Here is a 15,343-nt window from a genome sequence, read left to right as displayed (position 1 = left end):
ACATATTGGCAAAGCTCAATGTGATTTTCACAGGAGGCGGAGCGTTGTTGTTAGCTGCTGAAAGTAACTAAAAAGTTACTTAATCCTGCAGTTAGTTACTTTCCTGCAGTTAGTTACTACTTGACTTGGAAAGTAACTTAGTTACTTTCCAAGTCAAGTAGTCAGTAATATAACTAAGTTACTTTTTCAAGGAGTAATCAGTAGTCCGATTAAAGTTACTTTTTCAAAGTAACTATGACATCACTGGTTTTGGCCAGAGCAGGGCTGAAGGTGGAGTTTTTAGAACTCGGGGGGAGGCGCAGCAGGCATTAAGCTCCTTGAAGGGGGGCTCACCCTTTCATACTTTGAAAACCCCTGGGCTAAATGAAGCCAGGCTTCGAGGTTTGTGTTGTCTTGCTGAAAAGCACGTTGACTGGCAACAAACGAGGCCTCGCATTGCATGGGTCACGTGACTGTTTCATTTTGCGTGTCGGTTTTCAAAATAAAAGCGTGATGAGCCGCTGCACCCTTCACCTCAAAAAATTCTCACCTTCTTGAAATGTCCTCTATTTCTTTGTTCTGCAATAATATATCAGTCTAGCACAGCAGAAACAGACTTAAAGCTGTTGGAAAAGTAAAATTCTGGCCCGATGAGTAAAAGTATAAGGGATCAGTTCAGAGAGCCAATAGAAATCCAAGAAAAAGAGAACTTTTGAAGAATTTTAGTTTTTCAGGAGGCAAATTAAAACTCAAAGAATACTGTCTGCCCCAACAAGCACTGCACTCCGAGAACACTAAACCAAATGTCTATTGTCAAACAAATAATTTTAATAAATAAAAAAGATTAGTTAAGTAGGACTCTACTGACTAAGTTAAGTATTGACTCTCCTGTTACTAAACATGAGTTTGACAAAAACTTTGTGACAATATTGCATTTACTAATTGTTTTTAAATATGTCTGTCTGAGTGACAAGGCTGCCACAGTTTCAACAGCAGGTGTCACTAGTGAGAAATGAATGAAACATCGAGTAATCAACCTTTGGGCAAAGCACTGGGCCGGGAAGCTTCGTTGCTTCATGAGGCTTCATTTGGCCATCACTACTGAACAGATGAGTCAGTCAGCAGCAGCTCTACCCCACGTCCCTCCTGACCTGCCCTCTCCTAAGTGAAATTAAAGATGAAAGCCTAGGCGTAAATCCAAACTGGAAGACTCTAGCCCCACCTGCATCATCCAATCAACCAGCAGACCAAGCCCCAGTTGAAAAGGACCTCCATGAATGGCATCTTCCGCTTTCCAGCTGCGCTCAACCCTCCTCCGCCCTTTCTCCACCTCCAGTCTCCAGGCTTTCGTCCTTCACCGACTTCCACCACCAGTGGATGTCCTCAGCCGGGACCCGAGCACCAAAGAACTTTTATTCATGGATGTCAATAAACCCTTTTAATCGCTGTCTTTCTCCGCCTGAGTCTGTCCAGATTGAAATGCAGTATGTAACTTTTATAAAAAACTTTTTTTGCATATTTGTTAAAACCGTCATTATGTTGTGACAGTACGGCATGAGAGATAATCTGTTAAAAATCTATTTCATCTGCCTTCTCCCAGTACAATCTAGAAACAACCAATCAGAGACAGGAGAGTTTTAGTGCTGTCAATCACAGTCTCATGTTGCTGCTCATCCCTATGCTACAGCTAGCTAGCGCAGCCTGTTGTGAATGCTCAGTCTAATTAGCATAGCTACCAATGACAGCAGATAAACATTTTTCCTGTAATGATAAGTTGTTTCTCCACCATTAGCACATTTAGCAGTGAGTGAATGAGGTTGATTGACAGCACTAAGAGCGTCCTACTGGTTCTGATTGGTTGTTTTGGTCGAACGTTGCATTACTTTAACCAGTAATAGTAGCTCAGGGAGCAGGTGGACAAGATTGATTGTTTTCACAGATTATCTGTCTCATAGCAAACTGTCACCACATGGTGACAGCTTTAACAAATATGGAGAAAGACAATGTTGGCACCACGTTGTCTTGGTTCCAACAAGACACTGTTGTCAGTAGAAATCTACAGCATTCTTCTGAAATCCGGTCGAGCCAGCAAAGGTTGGCTCATTTAGTCACACGCTGCTTTTCCATTGGCATCTGATTTTTCTATTGATAAAAATCGACGCTGTGCAATCTGTTGTGTGGGTCTGTTGTGAGGTCTGCGCTAAAACCTTAGACCAGAAGCGAGATGAACCTTCTTTCCCCCTTTGTCTGAACACGAGCAGAAGCTAGCAGGGGGCCAGGGCTACTCCTGGTCCTGATTGGCTTAGATGACCGCTGTCAGGCAGTAGGCCCCACCTCCAGCAGCAGCTGTGCATAATATAAAACCACTTCAGCAAAAAGACTCAGACAGTTCCTGTTTTGCTGCACTTGCCATCTTGAGCGTGCAGTTAAAGGGTCCGTTCTTTTGTTTTGTTTTGTTTTGTTTTGTGTTGTTTTTTTTAAAAAGCACCAACAGGAGGATGTGGCGCTGGTATTTCCCCCTACCAGCGCCTCTCAACTGTAGTTGATAGAGGATGATCCAGGACGGCCATAATTAGTGGTAAGAGTTTTGCTTTTTTCAAATAACTTAATTTCCTACGGAGGATGGGAGAAAGGGATGTTATTTAAGTTGTACTGCGTCTGATTTAGGTGTTTTAAATTACATTTCTCATATATACATATATTTAGTTTTATTGCGCAGCCTCTCTGCAGGAGAAGCAAGCCTCTTTCAAAAAGCTCACACAACTGCATACTGTTTTTCAAGCCCTACATGTTTCCTGTTCCCCTTCCTATTAAAGTATGTGCCAAGTTTGATCAGGACGTCCCACATTTGTGCGCGCATGAATTTTGATATTTTGGGGCTCAATTAAGCAGCCTGAACACTTAGTGAGTCTTCAAACCTGACGATGTGAGTCCTCCGTCGGCATTTTCGCTTCGTGACAGGTCAGGTTTTTACACAGTAGTGCCGGACAATGCTCCCTGGCTTACTTACAAACAGATCCCCACCTGCTTCCTCCCTGGACAATTCACCGTCTGGCTTTTGTCAAAGTGGGACATGTCGGGCACCTTTTGAAGAAGGAGAAGTTGAGAGTGGGAAATATATTTAAAAGTCACTCTTAACCTAGATGTCAAACTGCTGAAGGCTTGCGGCCATCTGCCACAACTAACTGGTGGTTTGAGAAGACAGAGGAGAGAGGCACAAAAGAACAAAAACAAAATGAAGAAACTGATGTAAGAGTACTTTCTCTGTGGTAGAGTAGTACAGAGTTTAAAGCAGTGGAAGGACAACACTTAGTGGCTGGCGGCGTAATGTCAGCCCTCTTCCAGGAAGGCAGAACCGTCAAACAGATCGCCAGGCCAGATGCAGCTTCTGTGGAGAGAAAACACGCGAGAGGCAACATTAAGTCGACTGCTGAAACGCCGGCGAGTAACGCAAAATTGGAGAGTAGTAGGAGAAGAAAGCAGGTGAGTGAGAAGGGTGAAATAGAATAGGAAAACCCTTTATCGCCCCTCGGCGGGAAAAATTCAGGTGCAAAAGTAACAACAAGCAAGTCGGAGCGCGTAGATTCACACCAGGTAAAAATATGACAACAGAAAATAGGCAGGGGGAAATAAACAGCCTAAGAAAAAAACAACAACACTTATTGAAGAAATGACTGAGTAGGATAATTTGTGGTCAAGGGGAAGGTAAAGTGTACCCCAAAGTACAAAAAAGATGTTATTAAAGCTATAGAATGCAGCTTTTACAAAAAAAAATTATTTGTCAAGAATGTCTTTGTTGTGACAGTATAATATGAGACAGATAATCTGTGAAAAGATCAATCTCCACCTTCTCCCTGACCTTCTGAAGAAATGCTCCAAAAACAACCAATCAGCGATTGGGATAGTGTCTCAGCGCTGTCAATCAACTTTGTGAATGTGCTGCAAAATGTGCAAATGGTGGAGAAACAACTTACCGTTCCAGGACAACTGTCAATTACACCGTCATCAGCTAATTAGCCTTAGCTTGATCGACAGCGCTAAGATCCTCCTCCTGATTCTGACTGGTTGTTTCTGGTTAGCACTGGAAGCTCTGGGAGAAGGAAGAGGAGCCAGATTCTTTTCACATATTATCTCATACCATCACGACATTGTCACTGTTTTAACCAATATGCAACAAAAAAAAAGACATATATTTTTAAAATAAAAGGCTTTTAGACAGCACTCTTAAGAACTATACTCAGTAAGCTGCTTTTTTGTTTGTTTGTTTGTTCATTACAACTGGATCATATTTTATTTAAATCGTTGGGTAAATACCCTTCCAGTTCCAGTCATAAAGCACTTTAAGCTCAACAACAAGGCTGATTAAAGTCTTGTAGAAGAACACTCACTGTAACGTACAAGCAGGTCAGGAAATGAACAGTAAAAAGTAAGGGGAAAAAATTAGAAATAGGAATAAATAATTAACATAAGACAAGTCCATCCATCGTGAAGAGGAAGCAACAACAAAAACTCCATCAAGTTCCAAATTTGTCAGTGAAACCATTGAAAGCATCTGAAATTGGACTGGAATCATTTTAACATTGAATTCATAGACACAAACTGAAGTGTTGGAGAAATGTTTATCTTTTTTTTAACTGGACCAGTCATAAAAATCAAGTGGTGGCATCAGTAGAGTTAGGGAAGCTAATCCCTAAAAGCAGAACGTCATAGTTATCTTTTACACAGAAAAGGTTTAAGTTTTAACAAACACCATAACTAGAAAAGGCTGGATTTCACCCCAAACTCTACTTGACTGTACATTTTTATCCCCAATCATGTAAAATGTATTCTTTAAGTCATCCGCAGATTTATAGTCCTGCAGGCCAAATATTCTTTCTTGTTGACATCTGGTCAGTCCTTCTTGAGTACAGTAGGCCCAGCCCTGGCTATTTAAAGCAGTCATAACTTTGTCAGTGCCGGACTGGTGGTATACAGAAACCACAACCTTCGAGTCACTGAGTCAAACGTGTTCCCGAAGATTTACAGTTTGGTTACGTCTTTTTATTGATTTTTGAGCTTTCAAGTGTAGCTTCATGGAAAAAATTTTCGAGGAGAATCTGATAGGAAGTAGACCTGCAATATTTCCATCCCAGGTCTGAGTCATAAAAAAAAAAAAATAAATAAAAAAAAAAATCTGATGCGGACGACTAATTTTAAGCAGAAAAAGTAGAAGCTGTGTCGTCTGTTTTCCACCAGCTCATCTCCGGTCCACTCTGATGGTTTGTGACTCACTAGTGGGAAGTGTCAGGCTGGTTTCAGTGCTGACATCTGCGTCCGAGCGCTTGTTTTCTGCCTTTCATGTCAAGCTCGGTCTGTTTTTCGTCGCTGTGTCAGAGCAAACAATGATTATTATTTACTGACACCGTCAGCAGCAGGAAGTTGGGTCGACTGACGGGACCTTTTCGGTTCACCAGGAACAGAGGCAAACGGAAAGGACTTCCTCTTTGTTTGTCTTTTCTGGGGGTTTTTTTTCTTCTTACATCTGTGGATGTTGGGATGGTCTTACAGACGATGGAGCAGAGCTCGTGCACGGAGGATCGTATCCAGCATAGTCTCGAGCGCTGCCTCTGTCACCTGGGAGTCAACTCTCCCGACAAGAAGCTCTGGGACGGTAAGATAGGAAAATATTTGCTTTCACTGTTAATGTTATGAAACGAACGTCTGTAGGATGAAAAGTATCCACATGAAAATTAGGAGACAACTAGCTAGATAAAGCTAGCTGCATGACAACTTCTTGTCCGGTTAGAGAAAGTGGGAAATGAAAGTGGTGACTCGCGCGCGCAATCATCCCACACCAGTTTTGAAATATCTAGTTTCATTCATAAAGTCATAGAGAAGAGAAACTGGAGGGTGGTTGATATGTGGGGCATTCACCATAACGGATTTACATCAGAATAAAACCCCACGAACAAAAAAAAAAAAAAAAAGAGAGAGAGAGAGATAACGGCTCCTCGGCTCACAAGTTGTGTCTGTTTTTGCCTTTTGAATAAGCTGGACTGTGCATAAGCCGCTGGTGTTTGGAGGAACTGGTGAAGCGGCATCCCCACAACTTCCTCATCCTTTTGCAGAAAATACTGCAAAAAGCAAAGGAGGTGAGGTTTAAAAAAAAACAAACGAAAAACACACGCAACCCGCTTCCACGTCTGAAATCTGTTTCACTTCACATTTTGAATTGTTCCGCAGGTACTGGAGGAGTGCCAGTATGAGCTGGTGGTTCCCCTGACTCTCCTGTTCTCTGCTGCTCTTCTCAAAGTGAGTTTTAATTGTTTGCGTTGAGGAAAAGGAACAAGTGCGCACTGTTCCTTTTTTTTTCTTCTTTTTTCAGTTTTGCTCATGCTTTCAGTCAGCGTTTTCTTTATCCCTTTCTCTTTTATAGAGCCCATATTTAGGCGCAGGATGCGGTGTTCTCCAGGAGGCCTACCTGTTGTTCCACCAGTTCCTGGCCTGGCCCGAGCCTTGCAGCTCCGCCAGCAAACGTTTACTGGTCGTCATCGAGCAGGAGATTCGAGCGCCAGGTGGAACAAACGTTTATATAAAAATGCTTAGAAACGTTTTTGAACCTTCAAAAAATTTTGTTTCACTTCAGGTTTTCACTTTTTTCATTATTATTATTTCTTAAGGCCAGGACAGTCCATATTAAAAGTGCAGAATGGAACTTTTACAAGAATATGTTTTTTTTGTTTGTTTTGTTTTTTTGTTGTTGTTGTTTTGTTTTTTTTACATAATTGTCAAAACTATCACCATGCCATGACTGTATAATGTGAGACAGAAAATCTGACCTATGTTTGCCTTCTGAAGAAATGTACAGCTCCTGCCTAAAAACAACCAATCAGAGCCAGAAGGAGGGTCTTAGTGCTGTCAATTACACTTGTGAAGACGCTGCTAAATGTACTAATGCGGAGAAACACCTCATCATTACAGGAAAACTGTTTATCCACCATCAATATTGGCTACACTAACTAGCAATAGCATTCATGACATGCTTTGTTAACTGCGAGAAGCTGTATAGAAGCAGAGAGTCTTGACTTTAGTCTTGACAATGCCAAGAGCCTCTGGGCTCTGATTGGTTGGTTCCAGTTAGCACTCGGAGAATGCAGATGAGGTTGACTTTTTCACAGATTGTCTGTCTCAAACTATACTGTCACGACATACTGGCAGTTTCAACTCAGATGTACAAAAATATGGGCACGTCCCACCGGGACAGTTGATCCCCCGTCTCTATGCAGATTTTTATATATTTTTTTGGTGGCATTTAACTCCAACTTATTCGCGGGAATTTTGACAAAAACAACTAAAATATTGGTGCAAAATATTGCTTGAACCATGAAACAAAGAGAATCACTGATGAACCCCAGTGCTGTCTTGTGGATGTTTCCATCAATTTGCTTTGAGAAGTTTTTTGTTGTGGAGTACGAACTATTAAAACATTTGCAGAGCTATTGGATCCTGTTCACACTTTATTGCCTTTCTATTGCAGGTATTTCATTTCAGCGACTGGTAAGGAAAGAGCAGGCTATTTCCCCTGACATTAACTGCTCTAAAACCTTGTAAGTTCAGCTTCATGGTAACAAAAACGAAATTACAGATTGGATCCATCTTAAATATCTGTAAATGTCTTAATCAGAGTGGTCCTGTTGGTGAGTCCAGATGCTGACGCCCCCCAGGAGGTCCAGCTGACCTCTGAGCAGCTCAGTACCATGCATTATTCCAGCAGGAACATCATAACAACTCTTATCCTGCACAGCTTTCAGGCTGCTTTCGGTACCAAGCTGGACCTGCGGGTTCTTCACACAGCCCTGCAGGTAAACACCCGAAAACACGGATGACATTTTGGTTGTGGTGCCACTTTGTTCTTGTCTTTTGTCAAAGAACGTCCTTCTTGATTTGATCTCAGGAGAAAGAGCTGTATGAGCTGGAGCAGCTTTATGAGACGATAACTGGCAGTATGGAGACGGCAACCTCTGGGGCGGATCACGCGGCTGCCAGGGACGGACTACTCCGCAGCTTGGAGAAGATCAGAGAAAGTCTCTCTGTCCCTTCCGGTGACGGTTGCTCAGAGACTGGTGAGGCACAAAGACAAGCCCCGTATACAGTGCCTTCCAAAACTATTCTCCTTTTCCAAACTTAGTTGTGATGCATCCTCAAGTTTCAGAGTATTCTTTTGGGGTTTTGTATAGTGGCCCAACACAAAGTAGTGCATAGGTTTGTGAAATGTCTTCTCCACATGTATATGCATTCAAGCTCCTTGAGACAGGACAGTAAGTCTTCTGTGGTTTGTCTGTACCACCTTTACACATTCAGAGACTGATACTTCTGGGATTTCCATTGTTTGTTGAGAAATAGCTCAAACTCCAGATTGGTTGGAAAGTACCTGTGGTTATGATGTCTTGCCACAGTTCCTCAATAGGACTGACTGGGTTTTTCTAAACATGACTAAGTTTTGGATCTAAAGCATTCCATCATTTCTCTGGCTATAGGTTTAGAGTTGTCATCCAGCTGGAAGATGAACCTCCAACCCCCTCTCAGGGCTTCTGTAGTCTGTTGAATGTTTTCTTCCTGTGTTGCCTTGGATTTAGCTCCTTCCATCATCTCTGACCAGCTTTCCTGCTCTTGCTGAAGAAAATGGTGTCTATGGAACAATGTGCATTAGCAGTTTTCTGCCCCATGTGGTGTTTTGTATTGATCCCAAAATGTTACATTTATGACACATCTGACCAGAGCAACTTCTTCTACACAATTGGCTGCTTTGAATCCAAAGCCACCTAAACAGTGGATGGCTGCATTATAGTAAGCTTGCTGTTGAACCATTCATCAAAGCTCAGGATATTGTTTTGTAACCTAACCTCGCTCTAGATCCACCTTTCTGCTGTGTTCCTTGGTCTTCATGGTGTTCTTTGTTATCTAATGTTCTCAAGTAAAACCTCTGAGACTGAGACCTTCACAGAACCGTTTGATTTACACCAAGGTTAAATTATTTACTAATTAGGTGACTTTGTAGGCACCTGAGTTTATTTAGGGGTATCAGAGTAAAGGGGGGAAATTCCCATGTGCAAATTGAATTTCAAATTTTTACAAAATTTTTTCTAGATTCTTCAGAATGATGTTCTACCCTTCATTGGTAGGGGGGTAGTATTCATACTCTTTCAGAGAGTATGAATACCTTTGCAAGGCCCTGTAAATTATACAAAGTTCTCTGAAACCAAGTTGTGATGTATATATTCTAACTTTTTGTTTGAGCCAAGGATCTCTTTCTCATTTTAGGGTCTTTAGAGAGCCTAACGCTGCCCTACCCCAAATGCCACACATGCTTATGGGATGAGGACAACTTCGGTAATTCAACATATTCCATCTACCCTTAGCTGCTCTGCATCAGTATTGGTTCCCCAACTCTCGTTCCTGTTTTCTCGCTCATCCAGATGTTCTAAAAGACCTGCTTTTAGTCGACTCTGACCTGGACTCCCCTCCAGAATGTTCCCCCAAAATCGACGAGGATGACACTTTTGACACTAGCATCGATGAGGAAGACGAGCAGGACTCCTTGAGCAAACGGGACGATCTGTTTCAAAGCCATCGGATCTCCACCGCCTCATCTTCCTCCAGAGACTCTACCTTCTCGGGATACTCTCTCTCCTCCAGCTGGTCCATGCCGTCTGCTTCGTCGGGAGTGGAAAGCGACTTCAGCGAGGACACAGCGCATGAGGACACCGAGGGAGGGCAAGCCAGCCATCTAAAAGTCAGAAAGAAACCCAAGAAAAAGTCCAAATCCCTCTTGGGTTTGGAGCGATTCTCCTTGCTCTTCAAGACTCCACACAGTCCAAGCACATCTCGCCGCGTCCAGAGCATGGGCTACAACGGAGACATCACCAAAGACTACCTGATGACGGGGGCACAACTCAAACACTCGGGGATCCCCATGAGACATATTCATCATCTCAATGTGTCCTCGGCTCCCGTAGATGCTTCCGCTCCCCACAGGCACATCTGCGTCCGCAGGAGGCCGATTCTGAGCTGCGACGAGGCGAATGAGCCGGAAGTGCTGACCGTCGTCAAGGTGGTTGCATTTGGGGGTGACAGAGAGGCTGGGAGGCTTGCTCGGGCGTACAGCGACCTGCAGCAGAAAGAGAGAAAGTGTCCCCAGCTCACGAGGACGTGCAAACTGCAGTTTTACTTTGTTCCCACCAAGAGGAAAACTGTAAGTCCAGGAGCAGGACATACGCCTGCAGAAGGGCAGGTACTGCAACCTCTCCGCAAGAGATTTGACGCTTTTTCTTCAGAGAAACCTTTAAGGCGTTTTACTTCATTTTTCTACATTGTGACAGGAGTCAAATTGCCAAGAAGTGGAGGACAGTACAACAGATATAGCCCAGATGTTGGGTATGATGGACCCCTGGTATGAGCGCAATGTCTTCAGTCTGCTGAGCTTGTCCTCCGAAGTTCTCTGTGAGGTAAATAACTCCAGAATTATCATTCTTTTGCAGAAGGCGATATAGGCTAGGAGTTTGTTTACTTGGAATTGATAACACTTGTTTTTGTAGAACCACTAGAAGCAAATCGTGGTTCTTTTTTTTAGTTTGAACGCAGGCTGAAAATGTAAGATTGCAGTTTATTGTGAAGAGCTAATTGGGGTGCTTCATTTATCTCAGCAGTGATGATGATGGTGAAGGATGTAAACTGTCCACTGTATGGAAACTGTCTTTATTAGACGCAATATTTGGCACATCCATCCATCCATCCATTTTCTTTACACCCTTCTTCCCTAATGGGGTCAAGAGGGTTGCTGGTGCCTATCTCCAGCTGCGTCCCGGGCGAAAGGCGGGTTACACCCTGGACAGGTCGCCAGTCTGTCGCAGGGCAACACAAAGACTTACAAGACAAACAACCATTCACACACACACTCACACCTAGGGAGAATTTAGAGAAACCAATTAACCTGACAGTCATGTTTTTGGACTGTGGGAGGAAGCCGGAGAACCCGGAGAGAACCCACCATGCACAGGGAGAACATGCAAACTCCATGCAGAAAGACCCCGGCCGGGAATCGAACCCAGGACCTTCTTGCTGCAAGGCAACAGCTCTACCAACTGCGCCACTGTGCAGCCATATTTGGCACATTAATTACTTTATCATGTCATCTATTTATTTCAATATTTATTGCCAATTCTGGGAGGAGCAGTCCAAAATTGGCACTCCTTAGTTATGGTATTTGTTTTTAAAAGCAAAATTTGCTGTTGTTTCTTTTTCCCCTAATTTCCCAGGCCGCTCCCAAGGAGGACGACGTCTCCGGCGACACCGGCGCCACGGAGCACCGCCTCCACTTGCTGGCTGACTTGGTGCTCTATTACTGCAGACACGCCGATCAGCCTGTTCTGGTGCAGCTCTACCAGGCTGAGGTCAGAGGTCAACCTCACGCAGCAGCACGTATCAAACACATCGACGCCGCCCCCTGTCTTAAATGTTCTGGGTCCTTCCTTTGCACAGCTGACCCTGGAAGGGGGAGAGAAGAGAAAGGAAGTGTTCATTCATTCCTTGGAGCTCGGACACACAGCTGGAGCCAGAGCTGTTAAAGCCATGGGTTGGTCACACTCCGCGACACACACGCACATAAACAAAAGCAACGACAACACACGTGTTTGTGTAGATTCATATGTGTGGCATTGTTTCCGAAGGCGCTGTGAGCAAAAGGTTGGGAATAGATGAAGAGCGAGAGGCTGTTCCTCTCACCCTGAATGTGGCCTACAACAAGGTATTGTTCCTTTACGCACCCTTCCTGCTTTGCAAACAAGCGTTTCTATTTCCGCCAGCCCCAAACTAATTCCAACGACGTCCTGTTTACAGGTGGCCGTCAGCGGGAGGAGCCACTGGGTCCACAAAGAGGCGGTCTGCACCTCCATCAACCTTCATAAGACATGCAGAGACTCCGTGCAGCTGGGTCAGTCTTCACACCTACGGAGCTAAATTGGGGACATAAAAGCCAAAGAATTCAAAATTGGGGGGAAAAAAAGATTTCCTATGAACAACCTTTATGGCCCCATTTTAACTCCAGCCACACCCCAACTCTGCTGCTTCACCTTCTATATGAAGCGCTTAAAGTTCATTTTCCGATTTGTTTTGTTTTTTTCTTTGTTGGTTTGCGTTTTTCTCTCCTGTATCCAGATTCTAAAGAGGGCCTGCAGCTGACGATGACAGAGGTTGTGAAGAAGCAGAGCTCCAAATCTAAGAAGGGTTACAACCAGGTGAAGGGTGGTTTTATAGCTACAAACTCTACTTTGCAATCCCGTTTTAAAGCCACAACCCAGTACAACCAATCAATCTCACATCAGGAACAGTGAACCACCTACACAACATCGTGTCATGGTCAGCTTTTCTCTATTTTAGAGTAGATCATTATTTAATCAGGATCAAATCCACCCTCCTGAAAACAAACCTGCATGCACACTTTCCTCTAGTGACGTCACAGAAGGCAACAAGTCAATTGATTTGAGTAATTTTATGTGCATATTTTTTTTTGCTTTTTCCTCCGTATTCGTATGTTTTTAAACCAACTCCGCATTAAAAAGTGTTTACTTGCGCTCTGTGCAGCTGCAGCCAAACCCGAGAGGCGCAAACAGCGAAACGGGCTGCCAACTCCAAAACATGCAAATACAAAAAGCAAAATGCAACAGAAAAACGTTGCAAATAATAATAATAATAATAAAAAGTGCTGCAATCACGGAAAATAGAAGCAAAAATGCATTCATTCAACAAAACAAAAAATGCTGGAACTACAGACAAAAATAGAAGCAAAAGGGGAAAAGCAGCAAATATGGAAAGCTGCAAAACAGAAGCTGAAAAGGCCACAAATTAGTAAAAACAGCAGCAAGTACGAAAGTCACTACTCTGCCAAAAACACTGGTTTCAGCTGTGCAGTTCAATACTTGTACCTCTTGTGATGTCATTAACAAAAATAGAAACAACTGAGTATTCGGTGGGTTTTCTTATTCGCTTCTGTTTAATACCCCTTTTATTTTGTTTAGTCCTGTGGAGAAAATCCATACTTCTTTACCCAGCTCCATTTTTATTCTCGTTCATTCATCAGTAAAACTTGTGAATAGTTCCTTTAAAAAAAAAAGAAAAGAAATGGACTGACTCTTGTGTTCGGGGCAGATCTTGATATCAGAATTGAAGGTGGACAAGATGCAAGTGACTGCTCAGGGGAGTGGGAGCACGTTTGCTGTTTGCCTGGATCAAGACAAGAAGACGTTCATCCAGAGTGTGAGGAGGTAACGAAGTCCGTCGCTGGGTTGAGAGAAGCGGAACGTGTTTTTTTTTGTTTGTTTTTTTCCCCCCCATCCAAAGCAAACTTTCTTAAAAACAAATGCGTTTTTAAAGGTTGTTTGTCCGGTCTCTAGGTGCGAGGTGTCGCTGTGCAGCAAACCAGGCAGCAGTTCGGACTGGAGGTCCTACAAAACACTACCGGGCCAAATCCAGCCCCTCCACCCGACGTTCTGCTCCCTGCTCTGCCTTCCCATCACTGCCTTCTCCGCTGCTGACCCCTGACCCCAGCTCCGTCTGACCATCCAGGACCCAAAGAACACACCGAGTGGGGAAAATCAAAGAATAGGGACAAAGAACAGGGTTTAATATTTCATTACAAGAAGCCGATGTCTATTTATTAACAGTTTAACATTAAAAATACATTTTGTGCTGTTTATATGTCCATATCATTATTTGGAAAAGAAAAAAAAATAATTGACTGTTTTTTTTTCTTAACACTTTGGTGTTAAAAGCTGTATTTTTCACTGTCTTACATCAGTAGTTTTTTAAAAATAGAAAACAAAATTTGGTGCTCTAATGGCGTCTTGGTTGTTACCAAAAACTGGTAAAGGTACAGGTTGTAATATTTCCAAAGTTTTTTTATGTGTGGTAGTTTTAGTCTACTCAACACCTCAGATGAAGACGTCACTAATGTTTCCTCAGTTTCAGCCAAAAGTAGACACTCCTCATGGCTATAATCGCTGTAGGAATGTTTAGATGTTTAGTTGTTTTGTTTTCCCTGAAATGACAACATGCGACTTTAATGATGTCTAATAGCACGAATCAGGTTACACAAGTTTATATTTATTGTGATTTTTGTGGTAGTTTTGGTCAAGTTGAAGAGTTTAGAAGTAGTCCGTCTTTATTTATCAATCTATCCACTTTGCTCAGTTCAATTCAGTTCAAAACTACTATTTAATGGAAATTAAATGAGGTGCTTACTCATCAACACTGTTCTCAGGTGAGAAATTCTAATCCCCGGAGAAAAAATTTTCTGTCATTTTGGCCTAATAACTCCATCTTTGTACTTTGCAAAGTCTTTTTAGTTATTCAGAGTAAAAGGCAGATATGAAAAAATTGTAAGTAAATGCCTGAGATTAAATTCTCACACATTATTCTGGCATTTAGAAAATAATAATTCTGACCATCCCAAGTGACCTAAAACAAAAAAGTTACATTTGATTTGAAGTCAGACTAATGGAGAAAAAAAAATATTTGCAAATATTTGTCCATCTGGTTCTTGTTTTTACGAATCACAGAAGCTGATTGTTATATAAGAAACGCTTCATTGAAAGCCCAGATTTAATATAGTATTTATGTGTATAAAGAATAAATTAAAACTTGCTGCCTCTACTGTGTGTCACTAATTTGCCAACATTCATAGAAAACTGACTTGGTGATATTTTGGAATTTTGTTTTAAAGTCAATAACCAATATGTGTGTATGATCATGTAAGCTATTTATTTCCATGTGAATCTAATCAAAGGTCGTAATCATATAGTTAATATTTGATTAATTCCTAATTGATTCTCAAGTCAAATAAAATCAGATTTTTTTCCATCACAAAAATATCTTTTTTTAGCCTTATGAGGACAAAAAATAGACATTTGAATTATTTACAAATGTCTTTAAATCGACATAAATTCAGTGAAACACATGAACATAAGCCTACAGCCAGAGCTTCAATGAAATCATTTACATCAAAACAGAATCACGTGTTTGAAAAATATGTATCACTTTACCTCAACTTTACAATCATCCACTACTTTGTTTTGATTTATCACATAAAATTCTTAAGTATTGGGAGGAAAAATAACTTCTTTTTTTAGTAGTTTTACTCTTTATCCTGGTATTATCGCATAAAGTTTCCTAGTCTGGCCTAATATATTTACATTACCTGATGTATATTGCTTTCATATGTTTTATGTTCAAAATTTTGATTTGGATTTAGATTTGTTTTGTAATTATGTTAAAATTTTTATTTAAATTGTTTAAATACCTGATTTTTCACGTAACTTTATATTTAGTCCAT

General features: G+C 41.9%; 1 protein-coding gene across 2 annotated transcripts; it reads left to right on the top strand.

Moving 5' to 3' along the window:
- Positions 1–2,379: 2,379 nt before the first annotated feature.
- LOC122822106 (phosphoinositide 3-kinase regulatory subunit 5-like) lies at positions 2,380–14,654 on the top strand. Of its 2 annotated transcripts, XM_044100510.1 has the most exons (18): positions 2,380–2,557; positions 5,527–5,629; positions 6,010–6,110; positions 6,202–6,270; positions 6,395–6,533; positions 7,496–7,565; positions 7,643–7,820; positions 7,913–8,081; positions 9,280–9,348; positions 9,435–10,249; positions 10,338–10,463; positions 11,274–11,408; positions 11,497–11,590; positions 11,685–11,761; positions 11,854–11,947; positions 12,172–12,251; positions 13,162–13,277; positions 13,407–14,654. In XM_044100510.1, exons 2-18 carry the CDS (start codon positions 5,530–5,532, stop codon positions 13,552–13,554), a joined length of 2,580 nt encoding a protein of 859 aa, XP_043956445.1. In that variant the 5' UTR covers positions 2,380–2,557; positions 5,527–5,529; the 3' UTR covers positions 13,555–14,654. The 2 variants fall into 2 exon arrangements, with proteins under 2 accessions (XP_043956445.1, XP_043956444.1); XM_044100509.1 differs by lacking the exon at positions 2,380–2,557 and having other exon boundaries at positions 2,604–5,629.
- Positions 14,655–15,343: the final 689 nt, after the last annotated feature.

Source organism: Gambusia affinis, linkage group LG19, assembly GCF_019740435.1.
Source record: "Gambusia affinis linkage group LG19, SWU_Gaff_1.0, whole genome shotgun sequence".
Lineage (NCBI taxonomy): Eukaryota > Metazoa > Chordata > Actinopteri > Cyprinodontiformes > Poeciliidae > Gambusia > Gambusia affinis.
Note: the sequence above shows the minus strand (reverse complement) of the source record. Positions and strands in the feature narration are given on the sequence as shown.

Bases quoted from the DNA above. Each gene is read 5' to 3' on its own strand.
- LOC122822106 (XM_044100509.1), top strand. From the start codon at position 5,515: ATGGTCTTACAGACGATGGAGCAGAGCTCGTGCACGGAGGATCGTATC. The intron at 8,082-9,279 runs GTGAGGCACAAA...TTCTCATTTTAG, and splicing joins TGACGGTTGCTCAGAGACTG to GGTCTTTAGAGAGCCTAACG. The intron at 13,278-13,406 runs GTAACGAAGTCC...TCCGGTCTCTAG, and splicing joins TTCATCCAGAGTGTGAGGAG to GTGCGAGGTGTCGCTGTGCA.